The 17,531-nt window shown below is 43.8% G+C and overlaps 1 protein-coding gene across 8 annotated transcripts in view; it reads left to right on the top strand.

Annotated features, from left to right (window-relative positions):
- dgkh (diacylglycerol kinase, eta) overlaps window positions 1-17,531 on the top strand; it is a 52,781-nt gene that overhangs the window by 18,420 nt on the left and 16,830 nt on the right. For 7 of the 8 annotated variants that reach the window (XM_070975284.1, XM_070975282.1, XM_070975283.1 and 4 more), the window contains 12 exons: window positions 4,828-4,932; window positions 6,632-6,764; window positions 10,494-10,600; window positions 11,024-11,149; window positions 11,975-12,077; window positions 13,906-14,068; window positions 14,231-14,339; window positions 14,786-15,007; window positions 15,355-15,446; window positions 15,694-15,793; window positions 15,948-16,236; window positions 16,493-16,624. In XM_070975284.1, the coding sequence (XP_070831385.1) occupies window positions 4,828-4,932; window positions 6,632-6,764; window positions 10,494-10,600; window positions 11,024-11,149; window positions 11,975-12,077; window positions 13,906-14,068; window positions 14,231-14,339; window positions 14,786-15,007; window positions 15,355-15,446; window positions 15,694-15,793; window positions 15,948-16,236; window positions 16,493-16,624 (1,681 nt within the window). Of the gene's footprint in view, window positions 1-4,827; window positions 4,933-6,631; window positions 6,765-10,493; window positions 10,601-11,023; window positions 11,150-11,974; window positions 12,078-13,905; window positions 14,069-14,230; window positions 14,340-14,785; window positions 15,008-15,354; window positions 15,447-15,693; window positions 15,794-15,947; window positions 16,237-16,492; window positions 16,625-17,531 lie in introns of those variants that run through there. The other variant, XM_070975287.1, reaches the window with a different exon arrangement.

Here is a 17,531-nt window from a genome sequence, read left to right as displayed (position 1 = left end):
TGTATAAATAATGTTTTTAAGCTGTCAACAATTCAGGGGATAACAAACTTGGATGAAACAGAATCAGGATAAAACCAGCTGCTCGTGTGGAGGTGCAGGTGACTGTGTGTGCGTGTCGTTTTCATGACAGGGTACGCATTGAAAAATGTGTTTGTGTGCGTTCATGTGTTTATGTTTAAGCAGTGTAAAATGCATGTGACCAGCTGATCCATTCCGTGTTCACAGTTGTGTTGTTGTTTAAGGCGGAGTTTCACTGGCATGGCGTGAATATACAATGAGGCAGTGTCGCTGTAGCGCAGAGAGGGAGCACCTTGAAGTCCACGTGAGGGAGCGCTCAGCCCAACCCAAACCCTAAACTCATTACAGACTCTGCAGGGACGCACCGCCTCTCACTGACTCACTCGTGGTTATTGGATTGGCTCGCTTATTACTGTCCACTTTAAATCCATGAAATGAATCTCAAAGAAATTCAGATCCGCTTTGAATTGTGCACTTGCATCAGCCGTACATCAGGGCTCTGATTTGTTCTGTGGTTAATGTCAACTGTTTACGTGAAGCTGCAGATGATAACTGCACGAGTGTGTGTGTGTGTTGTAGGAAGTGAGCAGCTGCGACAGTTCTGTTCCACCTCCTCTGCGATTGTGCTGCAGGTCCCAGTAGATGCAGGATCTGTGCACCACTGTCATCAATCCTGTGTGTGTGTGTTTGTGTGTGTATGTATGTGTGTGTGTAGACAGTGACGGGTGTCCCTCATTATCAGTTCATCTTTGGTGGTTGCCTCTCCACCCAAAATAACAACTAATGAGGCTTATGATTACAAGCTCTCATCATTTAGATGCTGATCAAAGAGCCATCGCTCGTTGTCACTTGTCATTGCACAAAAACACACACACATTGGATTTATTCAGCTCTGAAGGTCAATAATCGAGAGAGGTTTTCCACACTTGAGGGATACCTTGAGCCATTTTTGGAAACAGCCGTTCCCGTTTCCCCTAGCAACAAATCTTATCACTACCCCATTGCAGACACAAGACGCACACATACAAAGATGCACACACACAGACCCAGTACACCAGCAGAGAGACAGGAAGATCTATGTCCAAAGGGATCAATTTGCCCATGTGCATGCACATACGCACACAATGGCCAAATGGACACACATACACACAGGTACACACACACCCACACAAGTCCCAGAGGAAACTTTGTCGCAAACACATTCAGTAATTTGGGAGCTGTTGCTTCCACTTATTTTCTAAAAGAAGGAAGAATGCTAATGTGATTAGTTTAGAATTTGAAGGGAGGGCCAGGAAAGGAAGAAAATCCCACACAAGCACATTTCGCAGAGACGTGAAAAGATTTTTATTGTGTCCGTTTTTCCTGAACATACAGATCAGTACACGGACATAATCGGATATTGATCAGAGGCCTTGACACAGATCGATTGCGAGAGTGATTAAGGTGATTGATCTGGAACTGGTTGTCGGGTCGCGTTTCAAACTCAATATGCTATACACCAAACAGACCATACAGAAATATATTTTAACAAAATTATAATAACAGTTACTTAAAGTGATTAAAAAATGATTTAATTTAATAGAATGCATACATAAACAGCAGTGACTCCACCAGCATCACTGTCACTGACTGTTTTTCATGCTTAGTGCTTCAAACATAGTGCGTAAAGTGTATTGTGGTTCCATGCGTCATGTCTTTTTGGGGTATTTCCCAATATAAAATGATGATATAAAACCATAGCAAACAGATTGCAATTGACTTTTCCCCTTCAATCTGTTCATCTCTCTCAAGTGCAGTAGATAAAATGTCATTGTGGAAAAAAATGCTGCCTCAATAAAGCATTTAGCAAAACTGTTGCTCAGCATTCTTGCCACAGGGCTTCCCACAGAGACGTCTATGGCAAAATAAGCTGTTACTGCTGCAGCTACATACTCTATTTAGGAAAAAAAACAAATAAGCAAATGCAGTTATTGAAAGGTTTGTGTATTTAAATGGCTGATGAAGAATGACACTGTGTCTCACGTCAGTTTATGGGCTGTATAACCCCACCTTTTAAATTCGAAGCATGTGATCAGAGCCTTGGACCAAAGTCTGAGCCAGAATCGGTTCATTCAGTTGAGTGCATGCTTTCACGTTTTTAGCTTTGGTAAACTTAAACACAAGACATCGCACCTCTGACCACATGCAAGCCGTCTTGACAGTGCTAAGCTTAGAGGAAGCCAGTGCATTAGCTGTGTCACACCATCCAATCACATATAGCCCTGTTGTCATAAGTGCATTCACACATTCAGATGCATGATTTGGTGATGATGCAGTCAAATACTGCCTGTATTCTGTTTTGGGAATGTTGTTTCTAGGTGACACCTAGTTTCCTCAACTTGTAGTTGTCACATGTCGTGTTCTGCCAGAGCTTAGTTTGTTGGCAACATGGTTGTAAACTGGATGTTAGCCTTCAAACAGAAAGAAACGGACTGCTACTGCAAGTGTATCAAACACTCCAAGCTACTCATGCACATTACACACAATGCACACACACGTGCACTCACCGTAACATGGATGTTTGTTGTGCACCAGCTGTTTTCCACACTTTGTAAAAGCCTCAGGTGCTGCTGAAGAGGCCTGTGGTCAGAAAGATGAAGGGGAGGAGGAGAGTGGAACCCCTCTCAAAAACTGATTTGCTTTGTCACAGAGTCACTCGTGGGAGCGAGAAAACAATTTCCTTCACTGTTTCCCTGCATTTTTCTTTGACTAATGGATTTGTATTTAGTGTACAGGATGTGTGGATTGCAGTTATATATTTATCAATTTATTGCCAAAATAGGTGTAACTCAAGACTAGAAGGAACACCCATAGCAGCTGAATGTATGTATGAAATTAGGGTGAATCAGTCTGAAATGGTCTGTCGAAAAATCAGTGAGGGCTTGGTGGAAGAATAAGAAACACACAAACTGTGTGTAACAAATAGTGATACAATATCACAATGACAACAACAGACCAGGAAATGAGGCATACATTACCCCCATGGTTGTCACTTTTTCACTGAATGCAAATTCAGCTCATCCCAATCTTGTAAAATACTGTAATACCTGCATGCTGTATAAAGAGGGTTATTTATTATTGTCTGCTCCTCCACTGTTCCCTTTCCACAGGTTTTGTTTGTTTTGGCTTATTTAATTTGTATTAAAGATGCAAAATGTAGGAGGCTGGAATGGAAATGTATAGCCAAGTTGAAACAGTGCAGGAGAGAAGCGGTAAGTGGTAAGACGGCTCTGTCTGTCCTCAGTAATAGTTCAGATAATGAAAACACTTCAGTGACAGCAATAGAGGATATCGCAGTAAATTAAAATATGCTCTTCATTCAGCAGACAACAGAGCAGCAGTCCAGCAGCCTTTTCACATGTTTTTACCTCTTCCTTTTGTTGTGAATATGTTTTTCTATGTATACTGTTAACAGCCCACAGCAGGTCCAGTCTAGAGTGATTAAAGCAGCCAATTACTCAGCAATTTAAGTGGCCTAATGGATTGCTATTCACAGCAACTAGTTTCCTAAACAATCCAAAATCTCCCTAATTAATTTCTTTATTGACTACAGGAGGCTTTTTTAAGTTTGTCACTGATCTTTTTGTTGAGCTGATAATATTGTGCTATTTAGCTCATAATTCCTCACGTATAGTTGCAGCTCCAAGTGCCATCTCTTCGAGCATTAACAATAAGTTCAGCACTTAAATTTGCTCTCTGTTGCTTTCCAGACTTGCCGGATCTTAGACAGTCCCACATCAGATGTAATTAGCTGGGCTGCAGCAGGCCTCACTTACATTGGTCATCGATGTAAAAGCCCCACTGCACTGAAAAATTGTAATGACGCAAAACTTGAGACAACCCACTCAAATACAACCACAAGCTGAGTCAAATTTCTTCAACCTCAGCGGACATTGAAAAGAGAATATGTGTGTTTTAAGTGCACAACTGTAATTAGTCATAAATAGAATTCATCTCTGAGGGCAAGAAATATCAGCATCCCTGCTAGTACATGAATATTGATTCAGGGGATATTGGCCACACTGTGTGTGTGTGTGTGTGTGTGTGTGTGTGTGTGTGTGTGTGTGTGTGTGTGTGTGTGTGTGTGTGTGTGTGTGTGTGTGTGTGCGTGTGTGTGTGTGTGTGTGTGTGTGTGTGTGTGTGTGTGTGTGTGTGTGCGCACATGTATGAGAACCATGCCAGTATTCAGCCTCACTGCTCTCTTTAAGGTGAGTAGCAATAACATAAGGACACAGAGAGAAAGAGAGAGATGGAGAGAAAGATGAGAGATGAGGGACCATAAATAAGTGATGGGGTGTTGAAAGGGTGCTGTATGTCTGTAGGGTTATCTACTGGGAGACTATCCTTTAAACACACTCACACACACAGAGAGGACGAGGGGGGTGGGCGGTGGGGGACAGAAGCTCTTAGCCTTTACTGAGGCGCTTCGCCTGTCAGCACATATCTGCCTCAAAGCAACATGAAGAGCTAAGAGCGAGAGAAAGAGAGGGCTGAGAGGAAGAAATGCTGGAGTGAAGGAAAAGACTAACTCCAGAAGGTGTTAGAGGATGAGTGAGCCACAGTTAATGAGAGAGAGAGAGATAAAGAAAGAAAGAGGGAGGGGGCTTCTCTTACTTTCTCTCTCTTAAAGCCAGAGCCGAGCGCTCTCTCTCCACTCAGTGGCACTGCAGGCTGAGGAAAGCACTGAAACATTTCTCTCTCTCTCATTAGCAACACTATCTGTCTCACTCAGTCACTCACCCGCACGCGCATCCCTCACTCTCCCTCCAGGTGATCACTCCGTTCCGTAGGCTCATCCTCTGTGCCGAGAACAGGAAAGAGATGGAGGACTGGATCAGCTCGCTGAAGTCCGTCCAGTCCAGAGAGCATTACGAGGTAAGAATCCCTTTCCAAATGAGCACAGAGACCGATCCAAGCCAGTTTGTTTGTGTGGCAGGGAGGGGACGAAGAGATGGAGGAGAGAGATGGGGAGTTCTAAGACACAGTGCTGCAGGAACAATAGACCTAGGTTTAGGTCTGTCTGCTTTCAGAGATTTTGACAGTGATGTTTATACCAAATATTTCCTACCCAAGGCTTTACCTATAAGTGAATGTATCCAGTCAATGTTGTTTGATTATTACAAAAAAAGTGTAAATAATCTAGTGATGAGCCCAGATGGGTGTGTGAAGTGTAGTGGGGATAAGAGTTGCATGTTGTGTGTCATCATATGCAGTAGACTGAGGGGGGATCTAGGAAGTTGTTAGATCAGAGGCAAAGCTTTTGTTCAATTTCGAGGCCCAAAGAACCAGTGAACACACTGAGGCATGCAAGGACACACATGTGCACTCATAGGTGTCCAACTCCAGAGTCAGACACAGCAGAGAGGACACACACACAGTATAATTTGTATCAGAAGTACGTTGTGTACATGGATACCCACAGAAACCAGACATATGCTGACCAGAGCTCATGTCTGATTCCGCAGTGGTCCGGTTCCTTTGCCCCTTATGACTCATGATAGCACATAAACAGGGAGTGCTTGTATCCACAGTCCAGCCCTTTACCGCAACACTCAGTTTAATGCTCGCCTTTGTCATCCAAAGACAGTCTTTCTGGAGGAATGTAGACAACAGGCCAACAGCATGACTGTCGACTTGTGTGCCATGTTGTCATCAAACCATCCCAAACTGTAGAGAATACTCTGCTGTCAGTGAGAGATGTGAGAGGGGCATAAATCTGGCCGATGTGTTGACAGTGACGAGTTGTGGTCAGCGCAGGGAGAAGGGGAGCGCAGGAATAAAGCAGTACTGCATTTTAATGGCTTTGATTTGGGAGGGAAATCTTATATAAGACCCCATCCCTCACCCCCTTACTGCACCGCAGTGCAGCAGCACCCCCAGAGCTCACACACCACAGGGTGCACATATGTGCACACACACACCACTGCCAAGATGCCAACACAACACCATTTTAATTACTGTGTTCTCCAATGTACCACTGCTAAGGATCTGAGTGTCCCAATTTCATGAGCACCTGTTACAATTCTACTTACGAAACACAAACTGTATCCAGGGCAGTGCCAACTGCTGCAGATGCAACGCCCACACGTGTACGGTGCTCACATTAGCTTGAGCTGCACAGTGAGCTCTCTCCATACACAAATGTGTACTTGAGCATCCACTTCTCCTGACCAGGTGTCACTTTTAGAAAACCCTGGAGCAGCGGAGCACACTAATGACTGTCAGCTAGTAGAGCTCCGATGTGTGTCCTGCTGTGCTCTTTCCTTATGCCAGGCAGTTTCCCATGTAGTGGCGTCATGAGGCTCCTATAACGTAGTAAGACTTGACTTGGGGGAAGTGAATTATTATATTATTACTATGGCAAGCTAATGCACAAGGAATGAGTGAACTTCAACTGAAGAGGTGCTGGTTTGTGTCTGCTGCTGGATAATTGTGCTGCTTAATGGAAACAGCCAGTAACAGTAATATGCGGTCATTCATATGTCGTATGATGTTGTATATTATTATGATGTGCTTGCTTTTCTGTGACTATCATCCCAGTGCTGCCAACCTGTTTTAACCTCTTCTTTGTCAGACGGCACAGTTTAATGTGGAACATTTCTCAGGGATGCACAACTGGTACGCCTGCTCCCATGCACGGCCCACCTTTTGCAACGTCTGTAAAGATAGCTTGTCTGGAGTCACGTCTCACGGCCTCTCCTGTGAAGGTACGTAGCACTCGCAAACACTGCATGCGCTGATATGTTGTTGGTCTAGTCTAGTAACACACAGTGTTTCCTTGCATAACACTCTCGTAATCCATGGCCTTTTCAAGCAGCTCTCACTCATTTCCACGTCATTACTGGCTCATCGATGGGCACCCTGCTCTCTGTTTACACATCAGACATACTGTAGAGTTGCAGCAGATCATTTGGAACTGCATGCCTGGAACTTGGCAGATCTATATGTACTTTGGAAAGGTATATGACTGTGTTGCATAAGGACGTGTGAGTCATTGAAGTGAGAAAATTCTTGTCCGTCTGTCTAAGTGGAGCAGATTGGATATAGCGGAGCAAGCGTCGGTCTTTGAAATGCTCTGGGTTGTGGAGTGGGATGTCCACCACACTGGTTGAAGCAGGAGTGAAAGTCACTGCACACACTTATGAATATAAGTCTGTATCCACATGCAGTGTTGACTCAAGCTATTTGAATTTTATTTTAGGAAGTCGTGTCTCTCCATTTACCCATAACAGTGGAAAAAACCTGCTAATAAATGCTGTGAATGACGCCGCATCTCCTCACCTCGTCCGTGGCAGAAGAAGTGTGGTGTTAAGGAGAAGAGGGTTGACATGGGAAGCTGACATTATTTTTAGTGTAAAATGTCAGTGGCAGGCAGCAGACCTTAATGAGCACCATCTGCATATCCTCTCCTTCTAATTTTGCTAATGTTCCCTTGTGAGTGTGTGCATATATATACGTGTGCACACATCTCAGTCCACGTGTGCGTGTGCATACTGCACATGTGTGCTCGGTCTGGTGTGTATGTGTGAAGGCAGTAAGAGCCTCTCCACTCAGTGCTTCTTATCCTCTACGATGACACTGTCTTATATCAAGAGTAGAGGGAGAAGACATTAGAGCAGCATCTAACTCATAATCTAAATCAGTTTATCAAACTCCACACATACACACACCTTGAACAAACTATAGGAAGATGCAGTTGAGGGGTTTCATCACAACATGGAGTCAAGTTTTACAGTGGACACAAGGTAGTTAGTGGAGCTCTGCACGGGCCTCGTAAAGACGGCTTCTCACATTTAGAATATAGAGCTCATATTAATCTATAGATGCTCATTGAGAACAGAAGTTGTTCGAATGCGAAAGCGAATGTGAGGCGGTGAGAAGGGGATGATCGGTCATGAGAATGAGAAACAGTGTGTGACAACAGGAGAGAGAGGGCTGGAAGAAAACGAAGGAGTAGGAGAGTGTCTCTATTAAAAGTCGAGAGCAGCCAGCCAAACAGTTTCACAGCAATCAGCGCGTCTTGAATTTCACTTCGATTTCCAGCACAGGATGGTCGGCGGGGATTGATTTGTGTTCCGCAGCCACACACACACACACACACACACACACACACACACACACACACACGTAGACAAACTCGTCTGCCTTCCTGTCTCTACTTCACCCTCACACAAACACTGGTAGGCCTACACATGATGTTTTCCTCCAGTTTGGTCCATGAATGCTCAGCATGTAGCCTGGCCATTAACAGGCAGTGGTATCATGTCCTCTGAATCCTCTTAATGTTCTGCTAATGCTCTCTAACAGCATTTAGCGGTAAACTAGATTGAACCAACAATTATTGGTCCGGATATGACTTTTACTTAGTTTGTATATCTGTGTAGACTGCCTAATGATGTGTGTGTGTGCGTGTGTGCGCGTGCGCGCGTGTGTTTGTGTGTGTTTGTGTGTGTGTGTGTGTGTGTGTGTGTGTGTGTGTGTGTGTGTGTGTGTGTGTGTGTGTGTGTGTGTGTGTGTGTGTGTGTGATTTTTGTGTATAAGCAAGGGTGGGCTGGCTAGAAGAAAAGTTCAGACATTATTCATGAATTTGCTAAGTGCCTCATCCTTAATGGAGAAAAATACAAGAGCTATCTCCATCTGCCATCTTTACAGGAAATATTCATGTTGTATTTACATTATGGGGTTCTGCATTCAACACATTAAAGTCCAATCTGTGAAATGGGTAATAGCTTCACCTGTCTAGCTCCTCTGCATACTGAGTGAACCTTGACAGATGTTATATATGTATATTTATGACAGGATGGATGTTAAACTTTTAAATGTTACACTGTTATCAGCTGAAGATCTTTATTCATCCTCATTATCTTTGTTGAAAATTGAACACATAAAAAGGAATAGTTCAGCATTTTGGGAAATATCTGCTTTCATGCCGTAGGTCAGATGATAAGGTTGATACCACTCTCATATCTGTTAAATAAGGAGCAGCCAGGAGACAGTTAGCTTAGCTTTGCATAAAGACTGGATGTAGGGGGAACAACTAGCCGAGCTCTGTCCAAAGGTAAAGAAGCCCACCGCCTTACCAGCACCTTCACAGCTCACTGATCTTTACACAAAAAAAAAATAGAGTTAACAAGAAGCTCTGGTTTTGTGAAGGTAATGTAATCAGCAAGTAACTACGCCTAGCCGAGAAACAGTCTGCCCATAACCCTGGAAAACCTCAACAACCTCAACTCAACAAGATCAGCCTGTGGATGGTTAACTAGGACGCTATTCTGGGAGAGGTTGACCTTTATTATCTGAAAACATGAATTCAGGATTTTTGAGAACTTCTTCAATAATTTTTTCAGTAAAAAAATCTTTCAACATGTCAAAGACAGTTACTGCTTCTTCAAAGCTGCTCAAACTTTATTGTAAGATGGCATGAGATCAAACATGGCAGCACATGTACAGGGCCAAAGGCAGGTGTACTGTCGCTAAAAGAAACCACGACTGAGCTACACTCGCAACTACTCTGGCTTCGTCTCAGTCCAGCAGTATGGAGGATGCTGAGTGGTGCTGATGAATGAGTGGAAGGAAAAGCATACAGTGTGGACCATGTAGTCTGATTTGTTCTTATTTGCTTCCTCTGCTAATATGTTGAAGCACTGGGATCAAGCACCTGAGGATAATGGTGAGACCGACCACATGTAGCAGACGTTTACGTTCACCAGTTCGCCCTCGCACAGAGCAGCTGTACAAACACACACATGTATGTACATTATGTGAGTCAGTGTCAGCACCAGAGGCTTACAGATGTGTAAGCAGTAATCCTGGCGATCCAGCGGGTATCCTGATCAATGTGTAGTCCAGGGTTTCAGTGCTTCTTAGCCGTAGCCGTAGCTGTAGATTTCCTGTTGCTGGTTGCACATAAATGCATTGAGACCTGTGACGTGGAGCTAAGTTCTTACGCTTCGTCAGATTCGTAAGTGCAGAACAGGCTTAGGGAGGTTAGCAATTACGCCCACTGACATCTCATTAGGGCTGGATCCATTAGAACACTGTACTTTGTGAGGTGTGTCTGTTTCTGAATCATGCATCAGTGTCCAGTGTTTTTCAGCTTTTTGTGGAAAAAATCTATAGAAATCGATGAAATTTTGCATTTGGGTACAATTGGTCTGGGAACGTTTTAAATTACCTCTGTATCTGACAATGGCTGGGCATGAGCTAAATGTCATTCCCATCACACAATCACACGTAAATATATTTTAGACTGAAACTCTGTTCTGTTTAATTAAAAAACAGTTCTTAACCAATGACTGTGATATCATTTATTTAGTTTTATTCCTCAGAAGCTTCCGTCTAATGTAGTGCTGCAATATGAAGCTGCTGAGTAATGTTGACTGCTGTTAAAGGCGAACACATTGTCCGACTCATGTGTGTGTTGACTGTGTTTTCAGTGTGCAAATTCAAAGCCCATAAACGCTGTGCTGTCAGAGCCACTAACAACTGTAAATGGACAACCCTGGCTTCCATAGGGAAGGATATTATTGAGGATGAGGATGGGGTAAGTTTGTGTGTGAAGTTCATTCTGAATTGAAAAGGCATCTTTGTGCTGTAATACATTGGGTTCTGCATGCTGTAGAGGTTATAAAGGTTATAAAGGCCCCTTGAAGCAAAGTTTTCATTTGTGATATTACACTGTACAAATCAATTGACTTCACTTTACTCTGCTACTATGCCCTTTGGATTGGCTTGTTTTCTATGGAGAGCTGGTAAAATGATGTGCTGCAGGCTCTTCCTCAAGCAAAGAAAAAAGAAAATCCTGGGAAAATGCTGAAACTTGTGTTGTTCGCCCATAAAAAAAGGCTATAGTTAGAAATAGTTGCTATAGAGAAAGTGCTCAAAGAAGAAATGCTAAAAGTAGACAGAGTAAGGTATTTCACATTTCTTCTTGTGTGTAAATGTGTGTGTGTTTGTGTGTGCACAGATTGCTATGCCTCACCAGTGGTTGGAAGGCAACCTGCCTGTCAGTGCCAAGTGTGCCGTGTGTGATAAGACATGTGGCAGCGTACTGAGACTGCAGGACTGGCGCTGCCTCTGGTGCAAAGCTATGGTGAGACATCTGTCTTGTAAATGCTTGATTTGCTCCTGCTAAATCACATCTAAACAGGATTAAAGTGACACAAAAAAGCTTATCATTTCAGTCGTAGTGAGAACACAACACAAGTCAACAAGAAGCGTAGTCTCAGCATTGAATGTGTCTCTGGAGTCATATCTCAGAATAACTGAACTGTTTTTTGCTCATTGTTTGCAGCATGTAAGCTTGTAACCGCAACTGTTGTTTAACATGCTGGCAACCACAGTTAGGATATAACATTCGATAAATACATGACAGTTATATGTCGCTGATCAATAAATCTTGACTGAGGGACGGTCTGGAATGCTGCAGTGCTGTTTTCCATCATTTATCCATCCAGACTTTGCTGCTTCTTCCAGCTCTGACTTTGGGAGAGGGCTCATAAATGATTACAGCACTGTGTGGATTTATGTAGTTGATGTCTTTTTATATTTGCAGTTGGATTCTCTGTTTAAAAGATCACTATACAATAATTTAGTATTTATTATTTATGTTTGTTTGTTTGTTTGTTTTAACAATGTGCATTCCCTAACATTGCTGCAAATGTGCCAGTGTTAGCCAAATGGCTGATTTTCCATTGTTGTCCATATTATACTGTTTCATAGTTTCATTAAAATAACTATGAAACAGTCATCTTAAAGGCAGGCAACATGTCAAATCATTATCAGTAGTGTGTTTCTTTAAAAACGCCATACCAGTAGGGGATTTTATATTGTTGTTGTGCATCTGTGTGGGAGACAAGATGATGAAGTCTTGAATCTTCCACAAATGGTTACATTTTATTTTCTGTTATTTGTCTAGGTGCACACAGCCTGTATGGACCTGTACCCCCGCAAGTGTCCTCTAGGTCAATGCAAAGTCTCCATCATTCCCCCAACTGCGCTCAACAGCATCGACTCAGATGGTAAGCACCACACACACACACACACACACACACACACACACACACACACACACACACACACACACAGCCATCACAGTGACTCAGTCAAAGGGTCAGGTGTTAGAGAGAGGAACAGAGTGCTGGTATGTGTGCCAGGAAATTGTGCATTTTTCGTGGCTAAAAATAGCCCCATCTGACAGGTCGACACACACCTTTCTGAGGACTAAAAATAGATCAACATTGTGGGTGAGAAGAATTTTAATTGGATGCTTCACAACTCGCTGTGAAAATGGACACACATACTAATCATGCCACATTTCAGCATACAGACATCACTGAATAAGATGCAGATGGCTTCAAAGCACTGCGAGGATTGCTTCAGGCTCTCTCTGCAACATAGTGTGTTTGGGATATTTTGTTTTTTCTTTTGTTCATAGATGACGGTGTGTTCAAGTCTGTCTCTATACGTGTGTGTGTGTGATGGAGATGTGTGTTAGATGCAGATCAGCACCTGTCAGACAGACTCAGAGAATCACGATGTGTGATTGGATTACTGCTGCTGAATCCAATGGCGGGGTCTCGTGCACACATACGCATATGCAGTGCACACAGCCCACTGTGTCTGTAAAAAGCTGGCATCAGCTAATTGGTCGATGGATAAAGAGAGGTGGAGAGAGGGAGGAAGGGGGATCCAGATGCTGGGAGGAGGATAAAACAAAAAGAAAATGAAGGAGGGCAAAGAGAAGATATATCCGTTGGCTTCATCTCTCCCCCTCTCTCTCTGTCCTTCACTCTCTGCATCTCTTCACGTTCCAGGAGATTGGTTGTAATTGGCTAGAGGGCAGACTGTAACACGTGCTGGTGCGTTGTGACTCCCCCGCCTCTCCCTTCCTCCCTCCTTCCCATCCGCTCACCCTCCCTCAATCCATCCTTTACTGCCAAATTCACAGAGAGAGAGAAATGCAGAAAGGAAAGAATCAAAGAAGGTAGACTGAGACATTAAAGAGTAGAAGGAAAAAGTGAAGGAGAACGCAAGAGAGAAAAGAAAAGGAGGGCCAGGAGTCGATAGCCGTGCCCCATACACACACACACATACACACACACACACACACGCACGCACGCACGCACACGCGCACACACACACACACACACACACACACACACACACACACACACACATACTATGGTGGAATCCCTAATATGCACAAAGCTGGGGGTGTACAGATTATGTTGTAAGCACAGAAACCTCTTGCATTACCTCCCACAGATTAGTATGTGTGTGTGTGTGTGTGTGTGTGTGTGTGTGTGTGTGTGTGTGTGTGTGTGTGTGTGTGTGTGTGTGTGAGTGTCCGTGTGAGTGTTTGTGTGTGCTCATACCAGCAAAACACGTGTTTTTAGCATGTGCTATGCTGCCATATATTATTCAGCCCTCCCGCACGCAGAGTCTTTGATGAGGTTGTTTAACGATGACGATGAGTTGTCTCACACAAGCCGCTGCATCCAGTGCTGCTGCTCCAGTTCAAGCTGCACCCCGGTTATTGGTTAAAGAGCGTTAAAAGGAAGAATTCAAGTCAGTCGAGTCTCAACTTCAATATAGCCCAATAGCAAGAATCACAAAATTTCCTCAAGGTGCTTTAAAATCCATGCAGTGTACCAACCCTCTGTCCTAAGACCCTTGATTGGTGTACCATGCAGACATGCAACAGACCAACTTATTTTATTTTTATTCATCGTTATATCCACCGATGAGATTTCTGATACAGCAAATGGAGTATGAAATTTAGTGTGCAGTGCTCAGAGCATTCAACAGATTTTCACATTTTCCTTTTCTGTTGCCGTTTCCCCTCAGGTTTCTGGAAGGCCACCTGCCCCCCGTCATGTGCCAGTCCCCTCCTGGTCTTTGTCAACTCCAAAAGTGGTGACAACCAGGGAGTGAAATTTCTGCGGCGCTTCAAACAGCTCCTCAACCCGGCTCAAGTCTTCGACCTGGTCAATGGTGGGCCGCACCTCGGGTAAATAAGCTGACAGCCCCCCAAACGCAGAAATCATCCATATATATATGCATGTACTGAATTCCAAAGCATTAAACAACAACCATAGTTGAGATATGATCCTACACAATAAGTGAATACTCTACGTGTGTGTGTGTGTGTGTGTGTGTGTGTTTTTGTCAGTCTGCGCTTGTTTCAAAAGTTTGACAACTTCCGGATTCTGGTGTGTGGAGGCGATGGGAGCGTGGGCTGGGTCCTGTCAGAGATCGACAAACTCAATCTGCACAAACAGGTACTGTAATAAACAGCATTATGGAGACAGTGTAATATCAACAAACACAGCATGAGCAGAGCTTTGAATGTCACTAGTAGGATGGTCAGTTCTTTGTCCTGTATTCAAAATTGATTACAATTGCCTGCTGTCTTAAACAACAGCAACAACAATAATAATGAACTCCATTTGTATAATATCTTTCATAAAAGAAATGCAGCTCAAAGTGCTTTACAACAAATACACATATTATGTAGATTTAAACTCAGAAACTGTTGAGCTAGATAGAAAATGATGTGTCCTTGTTCAAGGTGCCAGCTGAGCTTTTTGCTCCTGGCCAGCTTACATATAGACATGCACTCATTATATACGCACAGACATGTGTGTGTGCACACACACAGAGCTCGTTGTGATTCCAGCAGGCATGTATTCCCTCATGCCAAATAAACCCTCTGCATGTGTTTCAGTGCCAGCTCGGGGTGTTGCCCTTGGGCACGGGCAACGATCTGGCACGCGTGCTGGGTTGGGGCCCGTCGTGTGACGATGATACCCAGCTGCCCCAGATCCTGGAGAAGTTGGAGAGAGCCAGCACCAAGATGCTAGACCGCTGGAGCATCATGACCTATGAGATTAAGATCCCACCCAAACACAGCTGCCCCACCACGCCTGAGGGAGCTGACGACTGCCAGGTGCTCACAGGAGCTGACAGATATTCACACGCATCAGTAGACACAATCAAACCCAGCAGGGCTTCCAGACAGACAGACATGAGTAGGAGGTAGTTGGATGCAGAACATGCTGAAAATAGTGCCTGACATTTTCAGTTCAACTTCATCTTAGCTTTGATTCAAAACTGAACATATGACCCACGAGTCCTGTGTTTAGTGTAAGATAGTAGATACTGCTGTATTCTAACATTTTGCAATTTTTGAAGAATCGGTGAGAGAAATCTGCTTTGAACTCTAGTGCTTGCTGCAAGCTACAGTGTTCATGAATAGTTTTCTGAATACTAAGAAACTCTTGTTTTCTGTACCAGTTTCACATTTCAGCCTATGAAGACTCAGTGGCTGCTCACCTGACAAAGATCCTCAACTCTGAGCAGCACTCTGTGGTCATCTCCTCTGCCAAGTAAGTGTTCTCACACAGTAGCATGACCCCAAGCAAGCCAACCAGGATTGCCTGCAAATAACCAACTGCAACAATTCATAGATTTCAAAAATCCTTTTTTTTGACTGATGTTGTCTGATCACATTATTCTTTTCATGGCATTTTGTTTAAAGCAGAGCTATAAGTTGTCATGGAAACAATAAATAATCACATGTTATATGTTATATATTATACCAAGAAACACTGAAGTTTTCTTCCTGTTTATTAGGATCCTGTGTGAAACAGTGAAGGATTTTGTTGCCAAAGTGGGGAAAGCTTATGAAAAAAGTACAGAGAACGCTGAGGAGTGCGACACGATGTCTCTCAAAGTAAGCCTCAAATCAATGCAGTTAACATCCATCTTCCGCCTGTGCTGAAGGGCCACTCCCTGTATATTCAATTTCTGCTAATTTGCCATCCTCTGAATGGTGCCACAGCACACTCCAGCCTTTGTTTGTGTGTCCTCTCCTCTGTGCCCACCAGTGTGCCATCCTGAATGAGAAACTGGACTCCCTCCTGCAGACCCTCAACACAGAGTGCCAGGCGATACCTTCACTTCCCCACTCCACTCCTCCGATTGTAGAGGAGGAGCAGGAGGAGGAGGAGGAAGAGGAGGAGGCCAGCGAGGAGAGCCTGACAGAGCTGAAGGAGAAGCTGGAAGAGGAAGAGTCGGAGAAGGGACAGCAGCTGTTCAAAAGCAGGGAGCAGCTGATGCTGAGGGCCAACAGTGTGAAGAAAGCCGTGCGACAGATCATAGAACAGGCTGAGAGAGGTAACACATACAGAGTTATCATGGAGGGAAATCCAGTTCAGCCAACGTTTGGTGAAGGAAATGAATCATTTCACGCTTGCATATCTTCTGAAATCTTGTTTGGAAACTGTATTGGGAATGAAGATTTCATTTATCACAACATCACTCTTTATGAAATGCAACGCACAGAAAGAGAAGCTTGTACAAGCACGTGCTGTACATGCACTGTGCCATGTAACGCACACTGTCCTCTGTCTCCTGTGTTTCCTGTTTTCAGTGGTTGATGAGCAGAACGCCCATACAGAGGAGACCGAGCTGCCATCTCCTCTGGAGTTCAGGAAGTACAGTGAGGAGGAGAACAGAGACAGTGAAAAGGACGAGGACACCAAGGAACTGGAAGCAGTGCCATGTAAGAGCGCCGCTGCTTCTGCTACTGCTGCTCCGGCTCTGGTTCGCATCTCTGACCTGTCTGGCCTGGACTCATTCTAAGTCTGTCATCTGTGACCTGCTCACAAACCTTTTACCTGCTTGGCCCTGATGCATTTCCATCCTGGGCCATTTCCAGAACACTTAACCTGTCTAGCCCTGCCTGTTTGATTTCCAAGTCTTCCACTTTGCCAGCTGGCATTGTTCTCTGAAAAGTCATTTTTATTGGTGTTTTAGGCCTGCTTTGAGATAACTGAGTAGAATGTAGTTATGTCTGCTTCACCTAGTGGATGGGTCTAAACACATTCCCTCCTTTTCTCTGCTGAGAGAGGAAACATTGCTCCAGTATTCCCATCACTGAGCAAACTTGAGGACAGACAAAATATAAAAGCCAATATTATTCTCCTCTCAATGGAAAGAAGAATAAAAGGGGTATTGTTTAAATGGTATGAAAGAAGACTACTACCTCTACTTTGAAGTAAATAGAGACAGATCACACAGGGTTTAAATGTTGCCACCTTGTGGATATTGCACTCCCTGCACCACAGAGAACCAGACACATAGCTAATGGAAAAAAGTGCTGCTGACGCAAATCATGTTTCCTGTCATAAATAAACTCAAGGATTAGTGGTAAAAGTGCCTGGAGAAAGCATGCTCTCCTGTAATATGCCTCCTCTTGCACCAGGCTATGCTGTTTATCTCTCCATCTTCAGCCTCCACAACCGTCAGCTTGTTTAATAGTAAATTATTGAACCTGTTGAAACTGTGGTGGAAGGGCAGCTATAAAGCCTGTGTGTGCCTGTGTATATGTGTCTGAATGTGTGAAGCTTTTTATGTGGACACACATGCATGTTACTGTGTGTAAATGTCTGTGTGCCTCTGTGAGTGTG

Source organism: Chaetodon trifascialis, chromosome 12, assembly GCF_039877785.1.
Source record: "Chaetodon trifascialis isolate fChaTrf1 chromosome 12, fChaTrf1.hap1, whole genome shotgun sequence".
NCBI classification, from domain to species: domain Eukaryota; kingdom Metazoa; phylum Chordata; class Actinopteri; order Chaetodontiformes; family Chaetodontidae; genus Chaetodon; species Chaetodon trifascialis.
This window is presented reverse-complemented; position numbering and strand designations above follow the sequence as displayed.